This window comes from Podarcis bocagei, assembly GCF_964188305.1.
Source record: "Podarcis bocagei genome assembly, chromosome: 15".
Taxonomy (NCBI): Eukaryota; Metazoa; Chordata; class Lepidosauria; order Squamata; family Lacertidae; genus Podarcis; species Podarcis bocagei.
Genome location: NC_138141.1, coordinates 26,768,975 through 26,794,460, shown reverse-complemented (window position 1 = coordinate 26,794,460; position 25,486 = coordinate 26,768,975). Strand labels below are relative to the sequence as shown.

General features: G+C 46.1%; 1 protein-coding gene across 5 annotated transcripts in view; it reads right to left on the bottom strand.

Annotated features, from left to right (window-relative positions):
- The window catches only part of OPCML (opioid binding protein/cell adhesion molecule like), a 755,600-nt gene that overhangs the window by 352,138 nt on the left and 377,976 nt on the right, over nt 1-25,486 (bottom strand). For 3 of the 5 annotated variants that reach the window (XM_081172714.1, XM_081172713.1, XM_081172716.1), the window contains one exon: nt 8,185-8,269. In XM_081172714.1, the coding sequence (XP_081028840.1) occupies nt 8,185-8,269 (85 nt within the window). Of the gene's footprint in view, nt 1-8,184; nt 9,564-25,486 lie in introns of those variants that run through there. The other 2 variants (XM_081172712.1, XM_081172715.1) reach the window with 2 other exon arrangements.

Below are 25,486 nucleotides of genomic sequence, written 5' to 3'. Positions count from 1 at the left end.
TTGCCAATGACCATGGATAATGGGAGATGAAGTCTAGCAACTCCAGAAGAGGGGGGGGGGGAAGGTTTCTAGGGCAGACTGTGTGCTTCCAAAGGACTTGAGACTTGCCACATTTCTGATCATAATTCAATCTCTGGCCACATTGCATAATTTTAAAATGTAAGATATTATAAATGCACAGCATTGGAATAGTAAGCTTCCTGATACTAAATTGGGCACATGGTACTTTCTAGCCCAGGAGCATTTATGCTGTCTGGCAATATCCTCCTATAGTGGGCATAGCTAGAGATCTTTCTCTGTCCTGAACTTATTTCAGCTGAAGATACCACATTTGGAGGCAGAGACTTCCAACATGCGAAGCATGTGCAACTAGGGTTCCTCTCAGTTACATTAAATGAGGGTACAAAGTTTTCTGGAAGATTCAGGACAGAGAAAAGAAAGCATTTCTTCAAACATCTATCAAAATTGCTGCAACGACAGGTAGTGATGGCCACCAACTTGGATGGCTTTAAAAGAGGACAATACAAATTCATGTAGGGTAAGGCTATCAATGGCAACTAGCCGAGATGGATAGCTGCGAGCTCCATTGTCAGATGCACCTAAATAGCATTTGCTGAGAATTATAGTTGGGGGGACAGCTGTTTGCATTCAGGTTCTGTTTGTGGGAGGAATTCCTATGGGCATCCGGTTGGTGAGAACCAGGACGCCAACTTGCCCCCCACACTGAGGGGGCGTGGTCATGTGATACATCAGGTGACATGTCATGTAAGGTGTCATGTGATGTCGTCTGGTGTGTGCCAGGCAGGGGCAGGATGCTCAGAGGGCAATCTCTGTGCTTGTTCATCCCAGCCCCGCCTGGCTCCTGGGCTGCCTGGCAGAGGCTGGGGTGCATGGAGAGCACCTGGTAGCTGTGGGGGGTGGCTCCCCCTAAATATGAGGGGTGCTGCCCCCTGACCAAAAAATATTGGGGGAGCTGAAGCCACCTCCACCCGGTGAGAAGAGGTTGCTGGATCAGATGCCCTTTGGCCTGATCCAGAAATGCTTTTCTTATGTTCTGGAAGCTATCCCCACCTGTCAAGAGTCTCAAGGCCTTGAACTGGTGACTTGAACATTGTAAGCCATAAGGTTGCCAACTGAGTAGAAGAAAAACTGGCTAGGCTTGCTTTTGTGCCTTTGCTTGGCCTTCAGAAACCAACAAGTGAAGTTTCTCAGAACGCAAAGATCAGCAATGTCTCTCACTGATGTCTGAAAATCAAGTTGTTGTTCAAAGGTACTGGGTTAGTTCGATGAAAAAGAGATTCTGCTTGCATGCCACCACTCAGCTGTAGTAAAAAGGGGGGAACTGCAGGGGCACCAGCTGAGGAAGAGACCATAGAATAGAAAAGGCAATGCTCTCTCACCCTTATAAAACCTCCCAGGTCAGGAAATCTGTCCTTGTTGGTGGCTACAGACTGCCTACAGGGCAGGCCTGAAACCAGAAGCTGAGAATCCTGGGCACTCACTTTCATTTGTTTAACTTTGGGATGCCTGGTTTTTTTGACAGAATTTGTAGCCCATTTTGAACTTTAATGTTGTATCAGGATGGAAGTATAATAGGGGATTACCTTCCATTGAAAATGGCAGCTTCAGAAGAGGGATTTTTCCTCAGGATCATGATATCTGAAGGACTATTGTATTTTAATATTTTGTTCGAAGCTGCCCAAAGTGGCTGGGGAAACCCAGCCAGATGGGTGGGGTATAAATAAATATTTTTATTTATTTATTTATTTATTTATTTATTATTATTATTATTATTATTATTATTATTATTATTGGACTAAAGGGTTAAATGCTCTTTCCATGCCTACTCTGATGCTGTGAATTTGCAGTACCCACCACCACCACTACCACCACCATGGAAAGATGATACAACTTGCATTTAAAACAAAACAAAACAAAACAACTGCATGTTAACACCCATGACTTGTGGAAGCCAATTGGTAGTTCAACATATCTCAGCCTGTGTGGCGTAGAGCAAAGTAACAGAGTACAGTGGTACCTTGGGTTACATACGCTTCAGGTTACAGACTCGGCTAACCCAGAAATAGTACCTCGGGTTATGAACTTTGCTTCAGGATGAGAACAGAAATCATGCTCTGGTGGCGCGGCAGCAGTGGGAGGCCCCATTAGCTAAAGTGGTGCTTCAGGTTAAGAACAGTTTCAGGTTAAGAACGGACATATGGGACTAATTAAGTACTTAACCCGAGGTACCACTGTATGCAGAGCCCTGGCTGAGTCTTGAGAGATTTTCTGCTCCCAGCAGCTAGCATCTTTCAGAGTCCCTAGTTAAGAGGAAACCTCCTCTCCCACACAGCTCAAAGTATCAAAGTGTTAATTGTTTCTAGACACAAGACAAAACTAAACACTACTACCTACTATATAAAGTTATTATGGCCTTTGAACTAAAAAGACATGTGTACCAAGAGATCTGTTATTACTATGGCCATGCTAGCTAACGCTGCTGCATAAATTTCCTATCCAACTGAAGTACTCAATTCCTCTTACCCAATTTCCTTATAAGGCACTTAACCCTGTGATAGCTCTAAAGTTACTACAGTGGGAAGCGTGCGTACTAGATACCAGTTTAGACAAAGGGAGCTTCCTCATGGTCTGCTAGAATTTTATTGCAGGATTAGAATTCACCTCCAGTTACCGACCACATTCCTTCTGAGCATGCTCAGTAAATTGAAACCTTATATGGTACCATTATTTACAATTCTACTTCAAGGATAGCATCAGGACATGCAACAGGGCAAGATGTGGACTTAATGAATGCAATGCCCTAGAAACTATCATACATGTAGGCATATTCCCGGGACCAATAGGAGGGTGAATGATTCAGCAAGTCTCAACCTTGCTGGTATTGTTTTAACAACCCAGTGCACCTGACACCCTTATCTCAGAACATCCAGACACTGGGGGTTGCTCCTCAAGACATGAGATCATGCCCTGTGTAATTTAACCCATTGTTCACAATACACCAACAGTTAAATGTAAAGATGTATTTACCCTGACATCTAGTTTGGCCCTAATACAACACATTTGCATGCTAGGATCTGCAAATCAGCCTTTGTTCATGCCATGAGAACTGATTGTATGATATATATCTTTTCCAGCTGTTGAGCAGATAGTTGAGCGGTTTGGTACCCCAGGCAGTGCTGAGTATGGCAGCTATCAGAGTCAGCATCTTCAGATACACAAAGAGCAAGCCAGCAGTTGCCATAGATATGCATTGAGAAGGAATCCCTTTAAACAGCTGCTGTGTGATCTGAGCTATGTGGCCAAAGGAGTCTTCCACATCCCAAAACATTGTTTCAAGAATGCAACTTGATTCTGTAGAAAATTGAAAGTGAGCGGAAAAAACAAGCAAGCAAGCAAACAATCCATGCAACATTGGGTAATATTGTGACCTTTTGCCATCCTTGAGATCTGGAAAGAGGAGCAGACCAAAGCCAGAGGAACTGAGTTAACTGCACACAGTATGATAAGCATCTGAGTAAAGCTGGAGACTATTTATAGTTATCAAGAAAGTGGTTTGAGAGAGGCTTTTCTCCCTATGTGGGCAGAGGAGGCTGATCACAACAGCAATGTGGGGGGAAGCCCCACTGAAATTTTCTCTTCACCCCCAATTCCAAATTGATGGCCCAGCAGGATTATCAACCCTTTCAGTTATATTAATTCCCTACCATTCAGAGACTCCCTAGAGCTCCCCCCCCTTCTTCTCTGCTAGTCAATCACAGCTGTAGGCAGCACAGCCAATCACAAGCATGACTATGGCCAGAAAATCCACCCTTCATCTGTGTCTGGAGGAAGCTGGGATGGTAGGAGGAGGAGTCTTTTAGCCTAACCTACCTTATAGGGTTGAGTTCAGTTAGATGCCAAGCAGTTGTACTACTGCATTGTTTGAGCATCTTCAATATAGGTTCATCCACACTTCCTCTTGCCCCGCCCCTCCCCCCGCACTGAATCACAGCAAATATCAATTGGGATTCCTCTGGATTGATGTTTGCTATGATTTTGTGCTAAAGAGCGGGTTTTCTGGGGGAAAGTGGTGATGCAATGGCAAAACCTCTCAGACCCGTGCCTAGAAATCATGAGACTAACAGAAAATGGCTCGGCCCCATGCTTTCTAGGCATGGACAAGCAGAAGTGTGGACAAGTCCTATATTTGCAAGGGGAAAGGATGGTGAGAAAACCAAAACATATCAGAACTGCTTCCAGTGAGTCCGTTGACTGCCCCACCTGGTCCAATGGTCACCACTAAAGCCCCTGGTATGCGGTTGTCTAATGTGTATATTTATCCCATAATTTCCTTGGACCAAAATGAAAGCATTTCGCAATGTTTTGTTTTGCAAAACTGAAAGTGGGGGGAACGGTGTGTGTGTGTATGCAGTCATTACAAACAGTGTTCCTTCTTATTTATTTATTTATTTATTTATTTATTTATTTATTCCAAAAACCCTTTAGCTTTCTCTCTGTCTTTCTCTGGGAGAGAGAGAAAAAACACACACCATATAATCCGTCTCCAGCCTAAGTGGGAAGCTTGTTAATGGCTGCTCGCTACACAACTGCAAAATCAATGAACAAAACTGTTATTTCAGAACCAGGAATCTGTGTTCCAGTGGCAGCTTTAAAATCCACATATACCCTCTTTATCTGGAGCGTGATGCACCTCTTTCTTTCTCTCTCTTTCTCCCTCCCTCTTCCAGATTCTCAGTTTAATTGCCTTCTTCCAAGCAGCAAAGAGCAGGGAATGCTTAGTACCGTACTTTTGGAAAGGTCAGAGGATACGATGGCTCCTACATGAATGGCTGTGTGTGATTTGTCTGCCTGCCCCAATGAGTCTCTCCTCTGTCCCAGCAAAATGGGGAGATAAATGACTACCAAGCAGCTGGGAGGGCCAACAAATGGCCCATTGAGAGTGCAGGAGGCCTCCGACGACACTCGTTCCTTCCCGAGGCAGAGCCCTGCTGTTCTTGGTTCTGCCCATTCACATCCATTCTCAGAACCTGAAATGGCCTTCTCCAAACTGCATGTCATCTGCAGCAGGAGAATTTCACTGGGAGCCTTCTGCACTGCCAACTTAGGGTGCCTTCAGGCTGTCACTGTTTTGAAGAAGGGGCCCAAGCACATGTTGGAAATTCAGGTGTGTGCAATTAAAATGGGTTAAAGGGCTCTGTCGTCCTAGCACAACAAATCTGCTCTTTTAAATGACTTTTTCTGGTTAGGCAAATGATAAGGAAATGTACCGAAAAGTATGAACTAATTGTGCTCATTGCTGCACTGTGAACAAATGCTCAAGCAAAGACTGGACATAGTCTAACCTCCCTCCATGTAAGCTTTGTGCAAGAAAAAAGCAGGCTGAATGATGAATAAACAGGTTCTCTGGAGAAGCCCTTACACTGGCTTCATCCTACTTTTACCATCCTTGGCTGCTCTTAGAATCCTGGGAGCTGTAGTTTTCTAAAAGTGCCAAAGAGACATAGGGCTCATGTATACTGTTGTTTCATGTGGGTAACAAACTTCCTGAACCTCCATTAATTCTCCATTGTCCACAAGATGTTCTTCTTCTCCAAATCACTGTCTTACCACACTTCTCCCTCCCTCAATCTAGCTTGGTTTTTTGTTTTTGTTTTCATACCAAATATACTCTGAAAAAGAGAGGAGCATGGGAAAATATGGATTGAAGGAGGAGAAAGTGTGGGAAACTGGTGATCTGGAGGAGAATGCCTATGGGAAATGAATGGAGGAAGCATGGATGAGCCAAGTGTCAGTCATTCTCAGCCCCTTTCTTTTAAGGAATTACAGTTTGCAGGGTTCCTTACAGAAGAAAAAAATGCTGCTGTTATTCCAGTATAATTCAGCTGTGCGGAGATGCTCCTATGGATGCAATTCCATATGAATATACCTGGGAGCAAGGTCAATTGTACTCAATGGGTCTTAAACTTACTTCCAAGCAGACATACATAGAATTGTAACTACTGGCAGATCTTTTCTGTGAGTGACCCTATTAGGTCATTTAGCTCTGTGATGGGGAACCTGTAGCCCACTAGGTGCTGTTGGGCTCCATCTCCCATCAACCCCAGCCACCATAGCTGTTGGTCAGGGATGATGGGCTTTTTAGTCAAGCAATACTTTTGAGACCACATATTCCCTCCTTCCCCAGTGAGTTGATCATAGAATGATGCTCATGTGTTCTTCACAAGTCCAGTCAGATGCCCCAGGGTGATGTGATCTGCACAAGTAAAATGCTGTTTCAACTCTATTTTCTGGCTTGTCTAAAACTTTCCTGAAATGTCATAATTCCAGCTTCAAGTACTTAATACTCTGGCAGATGGAGAGATTGATGGTGGAACTGCAAATGACCCTGCTGTCAAAACCAGGCCTGGAGTTCATGAAGTAATGGTAAAGGGTGCCACAGAGCATACTCAGAGTGCAAATCCCTCAATGTGCATATACAGCAAACAGAAGCTATGTGTCCAAGATTAGCGTTGAGGGGCTTCCAGGTCATCTTATACTCTGTAAAGCAGCCGACCCACTGATGATACCTGAGTGACTGATTTGTAGCAAGCAATAGGTTGGAGAGCTTGATATTTATAAAGGTATGAATCACAGCATCTATCGTTTTAGAAATTAAGCACCATCCTTAAAATACGTCCCTTTCTGTTACTTTCACAATTATAAACACAGCTTATTGCAAAAAAACAAAAGGCATATGTATACAGGCATATGCTTGTAGAATTCAAATAATGGGTTAGTAAAAACAGTTTCAGATGGCTGAAGCAAATTATTACTATTATTACAGACTAAACAGAGTATTTAAATCCTGGGGGAGACACACACATACACAGAATCTTCTGCTTGGCCCAGTTCTGCATTCCTGGGCGTGGTTTGCCTCACTGACCAATCAAGTTAGGTAGCATTTAAGCCATACAACCGAGATGGGTACTTCAAATGTCATGATGCTGATGATGTATCTCTGGACAACCCCCTCCTTTTGTTCAAAATTAAAAGGTGAGTCAAGTATATCCACCACTCGAGGCTGCCTGCTTTTCTCCACTATGCTTCAGACATCCAAAATCTCACCACCACCACCCTGCTTCTAGAGGCAATGCTTGCACCTGTAAAACTCAGTCAGGAACTGAAAAGAGAGGGTTGGCAGAGAAGTGGGCCATCTGTATATAAACCACCTGCATTTCTCACAGGGCTAAGCAGTGCAAGGTAGAACAAAAAAACAAAACAAAAGCAGTCCATGTGAATTCATAGGAGGTGCCCCAGGGGTAAAAGATTGATTTGATATTAACAGATTCGTGCAGAGACTATAAAACGGTTGCACGGGGTGGGAAAGAGACATCAGGGCCCTGGAAACCAGCTAGATCTATAGGGAGGGGGAGGGCCATGAAATGCAAACCTCCAATGTGCCCCACACCAGAACACATGCACAGCACATCTCCTCTTGCCACACCTGCTCCTTCTTGCACTAAACCACTTTCAAAACAAAACCAATGTCCCCAGGGCTGTGTAAAGCTCACTCTGTCTGACACTTCAACCTCACCAACTGTCTGGCACCTGCATTCTCCAACGAGCCCACACCCTGGCACTAGCCACAAAACACGACTAACTGAACTGCTTGGCATGCAAGTCCTTAAAAAAGAAGAAGTGGGCATCTATTTCTCATCTCCACCACCCTTCCCTGCCACATTCCACTGCTGATAATGAGCAGTCAAACGTGTCCACAACATTCTGCTGCAGATCCCGCCACAGCCAGCCAGCCAGCCAGCCAGCCAGCCATCCTCTGAATGGCTTTTTCACAACATCGCCAGCATCCCTCCTCCACCTTTATCCCAGCAGCCTGATATGCCCCCAAGCTCGGGGAAGCAGCAGGATTTCAGGGTTCCCGTGCACATCGCCATTCCCAGACACCACATCATCACACAACAACCTTGCTTCAAGAAAGGGCCGGTGCCATCCTGAAACTACCCTTTCCCTCCCCACCAACACCGTCCTTGGCATCATCACCCAAGCTCTCTTCCCAGACACCAGGAACCTTATCCAGCTCCATCAGAAAAGAAGCAAAATGCCCTCGGGCAATAAATAAGAAGCCACGCCACACACACAAAAAAGCTACCCAGCATCTGCTCCTACCTGAGGGTGGCGCTCTCTCCTTGCTTGACGGTCACGTTGTCCATCGCCTTGGGGAAGGTGGCATCTCCGCTGCGCACTGGCACTCCTGCGGGCACAAGGAAGAGGAGCCTGAGAGACAGGACGACCAGGCACCGCCAGGGCAGGACTAAGCACCCACCGACCCCCATCTTGGGCTTTCCTCAAGGCAAAGATAGGCAACGGTGGTAGTGGGAAAGAGATGAACTGAAGAGGCTCTTTGGGGGTGGAAGGCAGAGAAGAGAGACGGAGAAAGGGACGCCTGACGGACGGATTAGCAAAGTCCCCAGAGGCAATCCGAAACCGGAGATCCAAAGCTCCCAAACAGCATCTATAAAGTGGTCCCCAGTGTTTCTTGGGTGCCGGGCGCAGGAGGTTGAGGGGAGCAGAAGAGGAGGAGGAGGAAGAGGAGGAGGCGGCTGGCACGGGGCTGAGCTCAGAGACGAGAGAGAGAGAGAGAGAGAGAGAGAGAGAGAGAGAGAGAGAGAGAGAGAGAGAGAGAGAGGAAAGAAGGAAGGTCACGGCTCTTCTTCCCCGCCTGTTTTTCCTTCTTTTTTCCCTGATGCCACCTTAAGATTCCGTCGGGCAGGCGCTGCGCAGATCCGGCATCAAAAGTTTATAACCCAAGAAGGGAGGGCAATGCAACTCTCTCTCCCTCTCTCTTCCACCCGCTCTCTTGGGCAGGAAATAGGAAGGGAGGACCGAGAGAAGGGGGGGACCCAAGGATAGGGAGAGGGGCAAGTTGGGCGCTGAAAGCCTTCTCCAATGATCCTATATAAATTACAATCCGCACACACAGAATGTCACTCCAAACTTCCTTTGCGTCAAGACAGAGCTCTCCAAAGTCCAAGGAAGGTTCGCAAGGCAAGGGTTTGGGGGGACCCAGCCCGCTCCCGCTGCGTGGCAGGCTCTGCAAAGGGCAAGCTTTCGCTCGCTTCTCTCCGTTCCCACCCGAGCGAGCTCCAGGTAGGGCGGCAGAGAGACAGATAGTGAGAGAGGAGCCCCTCGGACCAGGCTCGGCTGCCTCTCTCCAGCACTTTAAAGGACGCGGGCTGGCAGGAGTAGCGAGCGGGAACCGTTGGCAGCTGCTATTCCTCCTGCTCTCGCCGCTGCCGCCGATTTTCTCTCCTCCTCCTCCTCCTGCTTCTTCTTCTTCTTCGCCACCGCCGCCGCCAGTTTCAGCATCCCCGCTCCGCTCTCCCTCCTCGCCGGGAGCATCTCCTCTGAATCCCTCTCGCGCGCGCCCGCCGACATCCGAGGGTTGTCATGGCAGCGACTGACCAACACTCGGGGCTCCCCGGCACAGCCACACGCTGCACGGTGGGGCAGGAGCCGCGCATTAATCTCGGCGGCGGAGCGGAGGACAGCGGAGCGGCCGCGGGGCTGGCGGGGTTGGGCGGAGAGGAGGGGGGGGGGGATAGAGAAAGCGAGGAGCTCGCCCCGCTTTTTCCTTAACCCTCCCGGAGCCAGAGCTCTGGGTCCGGCTGCGGAGGACGGGGAGTAGGCATAAGCCAGGCTTGGGCAAAGCGGAGTCCCCCCACCCCCACGGCTGTGCTGCTGCCATCGCGCTCAGTGCTGCAGCACCGGCAACATGCACCAAGCTGGGACATGCAGCAGCAGCAGCAATAGCAATACACACACACCGCTTCCAGGAGTCAGGAGGCTGGGAGGCAGAATGGGAAACCCAGAGACACTATTGGGATTGGCTAGCCTAAAACAAAAATGCAGGGAGGCAGTCATGGGGTCACACAAGACTCTGCTTCAGATTAGGAGAGGTGTAGGAAGTTATCTCTACTCAGCCAGACCCTTGGCCCATCTAGCTCAGCATTGCCTGCTCTGACTGGCAGGTGCCCCATTTGGATACAGAAGATGTATAGGAAGCCGTCTTATACTGAGCCAGGCCATTGGCCTATCTTCCCTGGTATTGTCTACACTGACTGGCAGTAGTTCCCCAGGGCTGAAGCAGGGAACTTGCCCAGCGCTACTAGGAGGTGCCAGAGATTGATCATGGACCCTTCTGCATGCAAGGCTCTACCACTGAGATATGGCTTGGCTGGTACTGCTGGTGGGATGGCAGGCAGGGTGCCCAAACAGAAGGTGGTGCAAGGGTGAAGGATGGGCAGAGCCAATGGAGGCTGATCTGTTAAGGCAAATGACGCACTGCTTCATCAACCTCAGCCAGCTGCCACTACTCCTGACTGCCTGTTTTCTTACAATCAGGACTGGCCCAAGACATTTTGGCACCAAAGGTAGACCCCAAAATAGCACCCCCATCTCCAACAGTGAAGAAGTGGTCTGGGAAGATTTACATCAAGAATGTGAGGGAGAGAAAGATTGGCACTGGGATCTGCTGCCCTGGCAGACCCTGCCATCTGAGCAGGTTGTCTCACTTTGCCTTTTCAGAGGGCTAGCTTATTATTCCTTCCTCTTAGTCAGTGTAATGGTAAAGAGACCCTGACCATCAGGTCCAGTCGCGGACGACTCTGGGGTCATGGCACTCATCTTGCTTTATTGGCCAAGGGAGCTGGCATACAGCTCCCAGGTAATGTGGCCAGCATGACTAAGCTGCTTCTGGTGAACCAGAGCAGCACATGGAAACACCATTTACCTTCCTACTGGAGCGGTACCTATTTATCTACTTGCACTTTGATGTGCTTTCGAACTGCTAGGTTGGCAGGAGCAGGGACCAAGCAACTGGAGCTCACCCCGTTGCGGGGATTCGAAACACCAACCTTCTAACTGGCAAGCCCTAGGCTCTGTGGTTTAACCCACAGCACCACCCATGTCCCTTGCATCAGTCAGTGTAGCCCCTTGCAAAACTTAGCAGGGAGGAAGATGGGGACAAAAGCAGAGCAAAATTGGCCTTCCTGTCTTCCATCCTACCAGTCCCAATAGGTACAAGTTGTCACTGCATGAAGACAACTAATTCTAGTTTCACCTCTCTCCTCTTCTCTGCTGGATTTTGCAAGGACAACACTGAGACTATGCAGGAGGACGAAGCTGACAAAGGCAGTGACATCCCTTGCACTGGTTGCAAATAAGGAGAAGGCAGGCAGGGGGCTGGCTGAGGGCAAACTGAGCTTGGTGGGGCAATGTCCCATTTGCCCAAATGGAGCAGTGGCCACAGCCTAGGGTTTCAGATGCGGGACATTCCCAGCCCTAGCTGGAGATTCCTGCATTGAACCAGGGTCTTTCTGCGTGCAATGCAGATACTCTACTGCTGAGAACAGAACAGGATGCTGCGTGTGTGTGGCTGGCATTGCACTAGAGGGTCGCTAACCTGTGGCCCTCCAGAAATTGCTCCCTTCAGTCCCGATAATGGGCTGATGGGACTTGTAGTTCAGCAGTATCTGGAGTGCCACAGGTGAGCCACCCCTGCCTGGCATCAGTTCAAAGAAGAAGGGCCAAACTGGAAGAACCAGAGCTGCCTGCTTAGGAGCAAATAGGAAGCATTTTGGGGAAGACCGAACTGGAACCCAGCTTTGTTGCAAGATGGCTGGCATCTTGATGCATGGAATCATGGAATTTGAAATCACAGAACCATGTTTTAGAATCAAGGTATGATGAATTTTAAAATTCCACTGAAGTAATAAAAATTTAGTTGGGCACTAGTCAACTAAGTTCTATTCAGAGTATAGACCCACTGAAGTTAACAAACATGCCTAAGTTCAGTCCATTCCTTTCAATAGGTCTACTCCACATAGGACTCACATTGGATACAACTTTACAGCTGAAAAGAACAACAGAGATCATTTCCTGCCCAGTGCAGCAGAATAATAAAATCAGGGAATACAATTTTAAAAGCAGAACTTTTAAAATAGAGCTCTGTCTTTCCTTGTTCCTCCTCCCACCTATTTGTTTGATGCTCTCCAATTTAATGCAACCTGTTTACATCTCATTCTGGGAACTGAGCTATAGGTATCCATGTAGTGTGGGAGTAAACCAGTGTATGTACTTATTTATTACATCTCTCTTTCCCTTTCATGGAGTTCAGGGCAGTGCACATGGTTCTTCTCAACCCTTTTATAATCACAACAGCCCTGCAAGGTTCTGTTGTGGAGTGTCATGGGGCTTCTAAGGAAAGTTTAAAGAAGGCACATGAGTGGGTTATTCAACATTAAACTTCAAAACACACACACAGAGCAGTGCATTTTTAAAGTATGTTGTTGAAAGGCCCCATTGGAACTGGTGTATTAAGTATGCATACCAATGGCTCCAAGAATAAGGTTCCTCTGCTCCCCATATCAGGCGGGGGGTACATTTGTCTGCTGTGGATCTGTTTTGTATGGCAAACCCTGAAACCATTACAAAGGAGGGCTTGCCGTGGCAGCATGCAATAAACAAATAAAAATAAGTGCAGCTACCACAACTTTCTGACACAGCTAGAGGCTTTGGAGCATTAAAAATGGAAGGGTCCTTGGAGACCCAATTTGTGAGAATGTGTGAAAGACAAAAAAGGAGCAAAGCAGAGGGAGAGGAGAGGTAGCTAGGCTCCCTTGGCTACTATTTGTGACTTTGCGGCAAAGTCTCTTGATTCCAGAGAAACTTCTCTTAGCAATGGCCAGCTGTGTGTTTCTGCCATAGCTCAACATGAGAGCCCCTGCTCTTCATGCAGACAGTCCTAAATCCAATCCCTGGCATTTATTGGCTGAAAAACTCCAGGCTAAAATCCTGGAGAGATGTTGCCAGCAGGGGTAGATTTTGGTCTTTCAAATGTCAGCGGCACCCTATGCAAGGCCAACATTTGGTGACCCCCACCTCTCGCCTTCCGCTCTGCTCAATTCACTATGACATAGTTGCAACGGGATGCAGAGTCTCCTTCAGCTCAGCACCCAGTGTGGGGGAACTGGTCGCGATGCCCTAAATCACCTCTGCTGCTGGTCAGTGTAGACCAGTGCTTCCAAACTTGGGCCTCCAGCTGTTTTTGGACTATAACCCCTGACCAATGATCCTGCTAGCTAGGGATGAGGGAAATTGTAGTACAAAAATAGCCAGAGACCCAAGTTTGGGAAACAGTGATGTAAACAATACAGAGCAAGGCAAACCAGTGGTCTGACTCTGTATAAGGCAGCTTCTTATTAATTGAGCCTGTTTTTTTGTTTGGGGGAAGGGAAGCCACAAAACCCTTATAACTTGGTGGAAGAGTATCAGGTTTGCATGCAGACGCCCCCAAATTCAATTCCCAGCAACTCCAGGTAGAACTGGACAATGCCTCCTGTTTGAATAACTAGAGAGTCACTGCTGGTCTGACTAGGCAAGTTTGCTCTTCCCCAAAACACTTTCCACTTGTACCTGAGGAAGCAGGGATGGTTGTGCCAACAAAACCCTCCTTATTTATGCCAATGCAAGGGTGGCTAAGCTGCGGCCATCCAGATGTTAGTGAACTACAATTCCCATCAGCCCCATTCTGCATGGCCAATGGTGAGACATGGTGAGAGTTGTAGCTCCCAGCTTAGCAACACAACATTGGTCACACACACTATTCCATTTTGAGCCTTGTCTTGGTGTTAGAACATCTGCTTTGCATACAGAAGGTCCTAGGTTCAACATTGATGTCTCCAGGTAGGGTTAGTAAGGCTTCCTGCCTGAAACCTTCAGCTAGATGGGCCATTTCTCTGGCTTTCTGTGGGAAGTTCAGCAGTTACAGCTTTTCTCACTCCCTGCATGAAAAACAGCACATGTCAGAATTTCCTCTTCTGTCTAGCAATTAAAGGAACAGTCCTCATTTGCAGCTGATCACCCCAGACATGGTGTAGCCTTGTGTTAAGCAAAAGTAAGTGTGATATTAAAATGACTTTATCTGTATATGGTCCTCATTATGATAAGGTAATATGGCATATAGGCACCTGGAAGGTTGCCCTCACAAGGGATTGCAACATTTGGGCTGAGAAAAGGGTCCTACACACTTGACATAATGGATGTGCTGGCCACAGCTAACGGGTGTATTTTAATATAGGTTTATAGAATGTTAAAACTATCTTAATCTGTTCAGATCCCACTCCAAAAAGGAAAAAAGAAAGGCCGGGTTAATTAACCTTGAGCTCACTCTCAATCAACAGTACAGATTAGAATCATATTTTACATGCTCTTTGGGAAAGTAAATGCAAAAGTAGTCCATGCTCTCACCAATCTGATGTGTACAGTAGGAGCCAAGGAGCAAATAATTCCGATCCAGCAATCTTAATACAAATGCTCCCTGATGGATAAGGTGAACTTTCTAGTAGTCAATTTGATCAGGGGGTGAGGAGGGGAATTATCTGACCAATAAGATGAAGACAGTCTGGTGCTGCAGACATGGTTTTCGATGGAGACTTGTGCACAGCTTTTTGGAAGTTAGCCCTATTGATTTTTTTTTTTTGCCATTTATTTCTTTGAAACACATACTTTCCTTTAAAAGATGTTTCATCCTGGATGTTTTTTATTGCAACAATAATAAATATTAAAGTCTTAATGGGGCCTGAGTAAACATACCTAGAATATTGAACTACATGGTTATAAAACTTATGCACACTGGGAGTAAGATCTTCTGGACACAGTGAGGCTTACTTAAGGGTTGGACCTTAAGACTACAAAGAGCAAGATTCATATATTTGCTCATACCCTGAATCTCACTTAGTGTCCTTGTGTTAAATCACTTTCTTATCTGCCTGGGCTATCACATGAGGTGGTTGTGAGAACGAAACTGAATTGCATCCATGCATGCTACTTTAACCTGTTTGGAGGAAGCACTGGATACAAACAGGAAAGGGGGAAAGCCTCACAATTCAGCTGACATGGCCAGACTCTGTCCATGAAGACACTCTGCTTCCCAACCTTCTTTCCTGGGAATAATCTTACTCAAGGCTACTAAAGGAGAGGGAGCAACAGACTGCACAGGGGTTTTAATCTAATAAGGCATTCCCAGAGCTAGGTGGGGGACACACCAAGACCTTGCAATTATGTATTGCAGCAGACCCTCCAAGTGTCCCTATTTTCCAAAGACATCCCTCATTTAGAGAAGCTATCCTGGTTTCTGATTTGATCCTGGAATGCCCTGCTTTCCCTTAGGATGTCCCTATTTTCACTGGAGAAATGTTGGATGGTATGGAGTTATCCAACCCCCAAGCCGCCTGAAGGCAATCCTTATAGGGAAGTGGTTTTTTTTAATGTTTAATGTTTTATTATAATTATTTTATACATGTTGGAAGCCCCCCAGAGTGGCTGGGGCAACCCAGTAAGATGTGTGGGGGTATAAATAGTAAAGTTTTCATTATGGAATGGGACATCCCTACTTTCATTGGATAAATGTTGGAGGGTATGTTGCAGTTCAGTAGAGTTTAAGGGAGGAAAGAGAAAACACAGAGGCAGAGAAAGATGAACATTTGTGATGAATACTTGAAATGGGGTCAGTGGCACCATCAGTGAAGAACTTTGTGGCAGAAGCTCAGAGCCCCACCCTGCAGAATGAGCAAGAGGGGGCCCCCAATGCAGTAGAGCTGGCTTACCATGTTTTGAAATAAAGAAAGCAATGCACATTTAACCATTAAATCCAGAACCTAAAATTGCCTAGCCACACTACTGAATGGGACCTATCTTGCAGACTGAGGTTCTTTACCAGCAGGGGTAGAAAGATTGAGGACTACTGTGCTATCCAACAGGCTGCAAGCCAGAATTACACAAAGAGGCCAGCCACTCCACTCCCCCCCATATCCGTGCACAAGAAGTAGGCAGACTTTCTCAGCTGCTGCTGCTGCAAGAGTTTTCTGGTCTGCTGGGTAAATTGGTGTTTACCCCTCGGGATAAGAAGCTGTTGACACATGGAGCCTGTTTCAGAAATACTGCTGAAATACCAGTGTGTAATGTATAAAAGTGAGATTTACACACAAGCAAACCCTGCCTGGGTGCATGTTTGATTTGGAAAGGAAGATGAACCAGCCTCCAGAGACGAAAATATACAAAGCTCTGCATACTCAATAGTTGAGGATATACAGACACAGGAAGAGACAGATTGATTGACAGTCTGCAGAAGTCAAAATGGCAATGAGCAGTTGGGTATCTGGGTAGTAAGACCATCCCTGATCCACCAATCAGTTCTACTAGGGATTAAAATCAACTCTCCCTGCCCTCTCCATTAATTCTATGTACCACCCAGACCAATCAGCCTCCCTTTGGCATAAGCAAAGTAATCATCATTGCATTCCTTTTAAAGCCACTGGCCCTGTTATTGCTGATTTTGTCAGCTGAATCCATACCACATTGGCACAATGTAAGGTTTTGCCATTAGATTCTGATGCATTAATAAGTCTCTTGCCCACAGTTTCCCCACATTTCTCATCACCCCTTGCTTTCAAAATGTTGAGTTATATCTGTGAAGATGTTTTGGCCTTGCTCGCTGACTGGCATCTCTGAATATCAATTCTCCACGATGTGCAAGACAATATTATGCCTGTTTGCTAAGAAGTGAATCCCATTATGCTCAATGAGGTAAATATGCATAGGATTGCAGCCCTAGAGACCTGAACTTTGCTTCATGCATAATCCAAGTCACCCTGATATCTAGAAAATGCCAGACACAGAGGTTTGTGCTTCTTTCCCTCAAAAGTATGGCTCTGCTATTAAAGTTGATTTGTTGCTCTTGTGCAACAAACTTGCTTCCCCCTCCCCACAAAAACCCATACTTTTTGCTACAAGGAAGGTGATTGGAGAATGCACTGAAAATTGTGTTTTTGCTTCATGCAACATCATTTTACCTTCCACAAATGAATATGACTAAATGATCCATAAATGAGTATTGTTGATCCAACCCCCAAGCAAATGTTGTGCAAGCAAACCAGGATAGGTGCTCACTAAACAGGTCATCTGGAAACGATCACAGTGTACTTAAGGAAGGTCTAGATTTTCCAGAAAATCAAAATGTGACACACAGGTAATCCAAGTCACCTTGATTGCTAAAGAGAAAATATAACTTCATGCAACTCTGCCTCAAAGTACTGTACCCCAAAATAACTGGACCAGTTCCAGATGATGATGTGCAATTTTGAAGCTGTGATTTCTAGATAAGTCAGGATAGTAATCATATATTCTGCGGAGTTTCAAGACTTCTTCTGGATCCGTTTAAAAACCTTGCCCTGAATTTGCTTTGGACACAGGCATGGCACACACACACACACACACACAAACACACACACACACACAAGTAAGAGTCCTAGCCAGTGGCGTAGCGTGGGTTGTCAGCACCCGGGACAAGGCAAGTAATTTGCGCCCCCTAACCCGTGGATTTGCGCCCCCTAACCCGTGGATTTGTGCCCCCTAACCCGTGGATTTGCGCCCCCTAACCCTAACCCCCAGATGTTGTGCCCAGTGCGGCCGGCCCCCCCTTCACCCCCCACGCTACGCCACTGGTCCTAGCATCTGTGAAGAAAGGAAACCAGCTCTGAACGTGTGCCAAGTGCCTTTCATTCACAATTGAGTATCCACAGCCTTCCTCTGCTAGGGAGCTTCATGTCCACAGCCACAACCACACATACACACACACACACACACTCAACTGTGCATGCAAACACACACACACGTGCGTGTGCGTGCACACACACACTGTGTATACACACCTGCTATGATTACATGTTCAGGTAACAACTGTGTAAAGGGGAGCTCGGGACTTTTAACCTGTTTTGTTACTTTATTATTTCTTTCTTTATCCCCCCTCCCCCCACCTCCTCTCCATCTGCAATCTGTTTTTTTCTCCATTCCCCTTTTTTCTTCTCTCACATTTTCCTAGCTGCTAATTTTGAGCTTGGTGTGTGTGTATGTGCATGTGTGAATTAATTCCAACACTCTTCAGTCTTGCTGTTTGCTTGACTATTTATCCACTTGCCAATAACTATTCTTATTTCTCCCCCTCACCCCGGTCTTTCTGTCTCCCGCCCCCACCAATGTGATGTGTCTCACTGCTATTAAAAAGGGCTTCAGTAGATACTGGGCACTGGCAGCTGGATACTCTGGTGTCCAATTAATAGCATGTTCCCAAATGCCAGCCAGGACTATAATTAGAGTAATGAAGTCTTACACTACAGGGAAAGATGTAGATTGCAAAGGGTCAAGAAAGCATTCCATGCTTCTATTGGATTTCAGTCAAGAATCACAGTCCCAAACCCAACCAAGCCTTAATTTGAGTCAGGGACAGAAATGGAATCTAGCTACCAGGGCTGAACCTTACAACCTGGGAGAAAGGAAACCAACTCTGCTGAGCATGCAGAAAGGTGCCCGGGGTGTTTCCCAGTGTTCAGTTCCTTTGCTTCTTTTTTCTCCTTCTAGCTCACCAGAGAGTGCATGTGCTTTTCAATAAAACACTGCTAAAAAGCAGCCCCGTCGTGATTTCATATGCTGTTCTATGAGGATTATTTTTGTATGCTGCTTTCCTGAGGGTGATTTTCCTCTGCCATTCCAGGTTGGGCATCTGGAAAGCCAGTGAGCCTATTGTCACAGCCATACAGAAACTGGCTGCAAATTTGCCACCCCAGGAGGCAGGGTCTGCCTGGGGACCAACTAAGCTGAGCCAGCTGCTCTCTCCAGAGGTGGGGCTTTGGTGTGAACCAAAGGGAGAACCTCTGCCTTGTGGCCCACAAAAAGGCACAGTCCCAATCTGTGCATCAGTAAAAACACTGAATAAAAATAATATTGATGCAATTGCAATTATACATAAAGGGTATTGAGGTCAATGGAAAGAGCATGAGAGAGAAAAGGGAACTGCGAAATGTCAGGCAGAGTATAGATATGTGACTATGCTCAAAAGCTTCACGGGTAAATAATAATTAGGAAGTGTTCATTACTGCGTTGGAATGATCAGCCATACGGCAGTTTGTGGGCCTCCTGTATTTCTCAGTTGCAATTGCCATGGATATTTTTTATATATAGAAAGGCAAGATATACATCTTGATAATAAATAATAAAACCAAACCATACAGATCCATTACAGAAATCTGAACTCTTTCAATTGCAAAAGTTAGGCTTTTGTCAGAATAACCTCCTGAAGTCCCTAAGCATTTGCCCTGTCATCTCCATTGGGCAATCTCACTATCAGTCATGGCTGGTGCCCACTGGGACCAGTAGGGTTGAAGACAGGGAGCCCAACTGGAGGTGGCACCACAGTCAATGACAGGCACACCCAACTCATTCTAGTTTTGTCCCATTCTCCTCCTTCCTGCTGAATCCTACAAGGACAAAACTGAGAATAAGAAGTGGGGAGAAGCTGACAGGCACTGCCATGCCCTGAACTAGTTGTATGAAATAAGTTCAGCAGGTGGAAGATAGCTGATGGCAGACTGATGTAGGTGGGGCAATGTCCCATCTCCCCTCACACCACACAATATGGAGCCATTGGTCATTGGGTCCATGCAAACCACAACCGACAGAAGAAGAAGAAGAAGAAGAAGAAGAAGAAGAAGAAGAAGAGGAGGAGGAGGAGGAGGAGTTTGGATTTGATATCCCGCTTTATCACTACCCGAAGGAGTCTCAAAGCGGCTAACATTCTCCTTTCCCTTCCTCCCCCACAACAAACATTCTGTGAGGTGAGTGAGGCTGAGAGACTTCAAAGAAGTGTGACTAGCCCAAGGTCACCCAGCAGCTGCATGTGGAGGAGCGGAGATGCGAACCCAGTTCCCCGGATTATGAGTCTAGCACTCTTAACCACTACACCACACTGGTGTTGTGCCTTCTGTCTGTGGTGGATACAAGGATCTAGATTTTTATTACTGTACTTGCAACAGAGACTTTTTAAAAGAAACCCCATGCATCACCACCATCATCCCCAAAGCACTTTGAGATCACTGGCTAGAAGAGCCATCACCATAAATTTGCTAAATACCATCATAATAGCCTAAACATGGGGTGGAGTGTGAACTCCCTGCAAGATGACTCGTGAGTTGAGCTTGGCGGGAGGGAGGGAGAGCTTTGACTGCAATACCCAAAAACAAGCAAACAAACAGAACCCTTTAAGACCTGCAAAAGGAGTGGAGTGGGGTGGGGGTTGCTGGCCAAGTACATTTTCTCCCCACCTAAACGTCCTTTTCAAGAAAAGTGGCTCTCTAAAGCTGCTTGCATTTAGTTGGATTTATTGTTGCCCACCATATTCCACATTAACGGCTCGCTCTGTTTAGAAAGAAAAGAAATGCTCACCTCTAGTTTTTCCACGGCCAGCTCTTCTGAAATCTAAGACCCTCATACAGATCCATCAAATGGACTTTTCCTTACTACTCCAATATTTTTCTAACACCTTCATCTTCTTTTATGTTCGCAGTAAATCAAGAGCCAACAGCATCTAAAGCTTCTTTGTAGCTTCTCTATCTTGGCTTTTAATATATTTTACTATCTCACTACCATGGTTTTATTTTTTATATATATAATGCAATGTACATTGAACATCAATGATTTTGGAGGAAGGGGGAGAGAAAGAGTACTCAGCATGCATGAGCATCAAACCCCTATGGGCACTGGGGTAGGAGCTTCAGAACAGACAAAAGGGAGGATTTCTTTACACAGCATGGAGTTAAACCATGGAACTCACTACTATAAGATATAGGACTGGCCACCAATTTGGACAGCTTTAAAATTTGTACAAATGCATGGCTGCAGGCCATGATGGCTACTGTCTCCAGGATCAAATGCATTGTGCCTCTCTGAATACCAGTTGCTGGGGATAATATGTGGAAGAATACTCTTGTGCTCATGTCCTGCATTTTGGGCTTCCCATAGGCCCCTGGTTAGCTGTTGTGGGAACAGGAGCAGGACTAGTTGAGCCTTAGGCCAGATCCAGCTGGGCTCTTGCTTTGTTCTTATGGAGCAGATTTAGGATGTGCCAGATGGTGAATTTGCTTTTTAATTGCTCAACACTTAGCAAACATGGGTTGTATTCAACTAGTTCTTACTCAGAGTAGCCCCAATCAAATGAGTTAGCCATGTCCCTAATCATTATTATTTCATTTATACACCACCCATCTGGCTGGGTTTCCCCAACCACTCTGCAGAATAGTAAAAGCACAATAAAACATCAAACATTAAAAACTTCCCTAAACAGGGCTGCCTGTCAGATGTCTTCAAAAAGTCAGATAGCTGTATAATTCCTTGACATCTGAAGCATTCCACAGGGAGGGTGCCACCACCGAGAAGGCCCTCTGCCTGGCTCCCTCCCCTCAGTGAGGGAACCAGGAGAAGACCCTCAGACGAGGACCTCAGCGTCCCGGCTGAATGCTGGGGGTAGAGACCCTCCTTTAGGTATACCGGGCTGAGGCCCTTTAGGGCTTTAAAGGTCAGCACCAACACTTTGAATTGTGCTCAGAAATGCACTTAACTTCAATGAGTGGCAATCATCACTAGTTCCACCAAAGTAGAGGAACCAGTGAAGTCAAGTGATATGGCTAAATTCAGTGGATCTACTATGAGTAAGACTTAGCTGAATTCCACCCAATGGGTCTACTGTGAGTAGGACTCATGTTGGGTACCAATTTGCCTCCAAGACTGGTCAGATACATGCCCTTTGGAGGAACACTTGCAGGATCACAAACAGCCAGGGCCACAATGCAAGGCTAGGCTAGATACCAGGCTCCCTAACAGGCAGGAAGCTCAGAGTTTTGTCCCAGTGCTGATATGGAGCATACTGACAATTTAGTCCTGTTGCTCAAGGTGTGCGTGTATGAATTCTTGCCTATTTTGAAGGACCTTGTTTGGGAATGAAGGGCCACATGCTGTTATGCAGGACATATGCTCCAGTGGACCTGAAAGGAAACCGCAGTTCCTTGGCTCACTATGCTAGTGAAGGAGGGCTGCAAAGGGCTGAAAATGGGCTTGGGGAGGAGACACAAGTAGGGACCAGGGGGAGGAGAAATTCACTAAGTTCACATTTTAATACGGGCCTACCTAACATGCATTTCCCGAACCATTAAGGGAACTGAAAGACAGCCGTCCTCCTGAATTTGCACTTCTCTGAATTATGCGATGCAGTTTTCCAATCAAAAAGCATACACAAAAATGTGCATATTAGTGAAAATGACATGCAAAGTTACATTGCCTTAAGGGGAAAAAAATGCTTACAAAAATGTATAAATCGGGAGAAATATAACCACCCCCCAAAAAAACCATACTTTTTAAAAGAAAAGTTTGCAAACTGAAATTGTAGAAATTACAAGCAGCACAGTATTTGAAATGGTTGCCTTCCTTACATTATGGCAACTAAATCACTGCTCCTGGTATCTTAGACAGTCTCCTACTGAAGTGATGAGAGCAGTCATTAAAGGACAGAATTTCAGACACCCTGTCTCAGCAGACTTCGCCCTCAACACCTCCTGTTGTTTATGCTGTTTAGATATTTGTTCTAGCCCCATCCCCACCTTCCACTATTACTTTTGAGTTCCACTTCTCTATTTGCAGCCAGGCTTGGAAATAAATGCAGCAGCATTTCATCAGGGATGCTGTTTTTATAGCCCACTGACAAATCCCCAAGAGATTTCAAACTTCATTTTTGCAAAACTTGGGAATGCACAGAATTCAATCCATATCTGTACCATCTGTGGGGCATGATTTGTCTGCAGATCATGCAGGAGGAGAGCACTATGCCTTTGTGATCTAGCTTGAAAATTCTTTCCGGTGAATGTTTCCTAAATGACCAGTAATTACAGATGGGAGCTAATTAAAAATAATAATGGAAGGGGAGTGAAGGGTAGAGGAAATCGTGCTCTAGGGAGTCAGAAGTGTTCTCGGTTGCTCATTTGGCCAGATAATATTTACTGCAAAGGGGGATCGGGGGCAAGCTGGAGTTGTGTGTAGGAGGAGATGGAGGGGGTTTGGGGCTGTGTGTAAATCTTAAAGCATTGGATGAAAGGAACGATGAGTATAAGAAATGCAGGGCGACAGAAGTCAAGATGGAGATGGAGAGAACTGAAAATAATAATCAAGAAAAGGAACTGAGGGAATAAAGAAGACATATTATAGCAGCCTATTATTTCTTATACACAAACATAGATATAATTCCATATTTTGCTTCCATCACAACATGGAAGAAGGCAGCATTCACAATCTGCTCATGCTCTGTGGAAGATCTGGGGAGCCTTCCTCAGCCTGGGGACTGCATTCCTTTCTACATTCAACCATGGGCTTTCCAAGTCAGGACAATGAAGATGGAGGATTGGCCAAGGACCTAGGGAGGGCTCAAGTAGGATGTGGGGTCCTCTGCCAGGAGTGGGGGAATCTGCTGGTGAGAATCCCAAGGGGGGCCACCCTCAACCTGCTCTCTTCTCCCCTCTGTCCCCATGATGGGAGCTGCAAGTTCCATCTCCCTCTCCAAGCTTGTCAGAGCTACTCTCTTACATGTCTGCCCTATAGGAGCTCTGAGAGGAGCTCTGTCTGTCCAGAAGGGGCTGTTTCACCAGACCCAGCTACCTCGCAGGAGACAGAGACACCTTCTCCATCACCTGGTTCTCGGAGTCAAAAGAGAAGGAGGAGGAGTCAAAAGAGAGTCCCACCTACTAGGCATAGCAAGAGGTTTCAGAAACACTTTCAGCCTTAAGATGACCCCCCCTCCCTATTCTTATATGTAAGAGAGCAGAGAGGTGTGACAGCATCAGATCAACAAAGCTTTGGCACTTACAGCACCTGCCTTTGTTGTAGCTATATTTAGGACTGACCATGTGTGCTGACTGAAATGCCTTAACCTGTCAAATTCCTTATATACTGTAGAAATCCAAGCATCAAAGCCTTCGGTAAGAAACTCTTCATCAAGTATTTGTTCCTGAGTAACTGGGAGATAGGGGTGGATGGGAGGAAAGACATGTCAGTGGTGGGTGGGGTCAGATACAAAAGTGCAAAAAGCAATAACAAATGTTAATTGTACTCTTACAAACTAAGGCCAGGTAGGGAGGCCTGAAGGACTGCATTTGGCCCCAGAGCCTGGGCTTCTCCATCCCTGCTCAGTGGGTCTCCAAACCCACTATAGCTGGATATAAATGTTCATAAGGGCATTTTGGGGGGGGGGGATGCAAAGTAGAAATGTGGAGAACTGAAGTTAAAGACATTGTTTTGTTTATTATTAGATTACGTATTTTGATTTTATACTGTAAAATGATGTGCAATCCTCAGATGAGTAATACACACACACACACACTATATGCACACTTTACCCTAGTATACATGCATTTTTGCATGCATTACTTGGCTGGAGAACTGAATTGCAAAATTCAGAGAATTGTGAATTTCAAAGAATGGCTGTGTTTCAGTTCATGTACTGTTTCAAAAAGTGTGAATTAGGTAAAGGTAAAGATAAAGGGACCCCTGACCATTAGGTCCAGTCATGACCGACTCTGGGGTTGCGGTGCTCATCTCACTTTATTAGCCAAGGGAGCTGGTGTACAGCTTCTGGGTCATGTGGCCAGCATGACTAAGCCGCTTCTGGTGAACCAGAGCAGCGCACGGAAACACCGTTTACCTTTCCGCCGGAGCGGTACCTTTTTATCTACTTGCACTTTGACATGCTTTCGAACTGCTAGGTTGGCAGGAGCAGGGACCGAGCAACGGGATCTCACCCCATCGCAGAGATTCAAACTGCTGACCTTCTGATTGGCAAGTCCTAGACTCTGTGGTTTAACCCACAGTGCCACCCGCGTCCCTGAATTAGGTATGTTCACCTTTAATGCAAACAGTGCAACATTTCTCCCCCATCGCTTCCTACAATACAACATAACCATTTTTTCCTGTAGCTTCCCATTTCCCCTCTTCCTCTTACAATGGATGGCTTTTTCTCCATTGCATATAGCTTTGCAAAGTGTGGATTAGGTGGGTTTGCCTTTATACACAAACAGAATCAAATTTCTTCCCCATCCTTATCCATGGGCTATATGTTGCTCACATGTGTTTTAAAGGTGCTGAAAATAAAAGCTGGCAACTGAACCAGAGAGCTACCTGGAACACATCCCCAAGCTGAGGAAGACTTTAAGCTTTGCCTTTAGCCTCTCTCTCTCTCCCCCCCCCCCCAAGCTTCCATGTTTGGAGCAGAGAGGTTTCAAAGCATCTGGCAGAGCTGAGCAACAGCACATAGAGTCTTCCCATTAGAAGGAGTTTAGCAGAAAGTAGGTTATGGCACAGCCAGTTTGATGAGGTCTTGTAAACAGAATATGAGCATTCTGAAATCCCACTGCTTTGTGACTCCCAGGGGAAGGCAAGTCAGTTACGAAGTGCCTCACTCTCCTATAGGATGATCCTGTTGCAAGTGAAAAGGCACCATTATCCCAACTGGGTGCAAAGGGGGAAGGATAACCAGTTATTG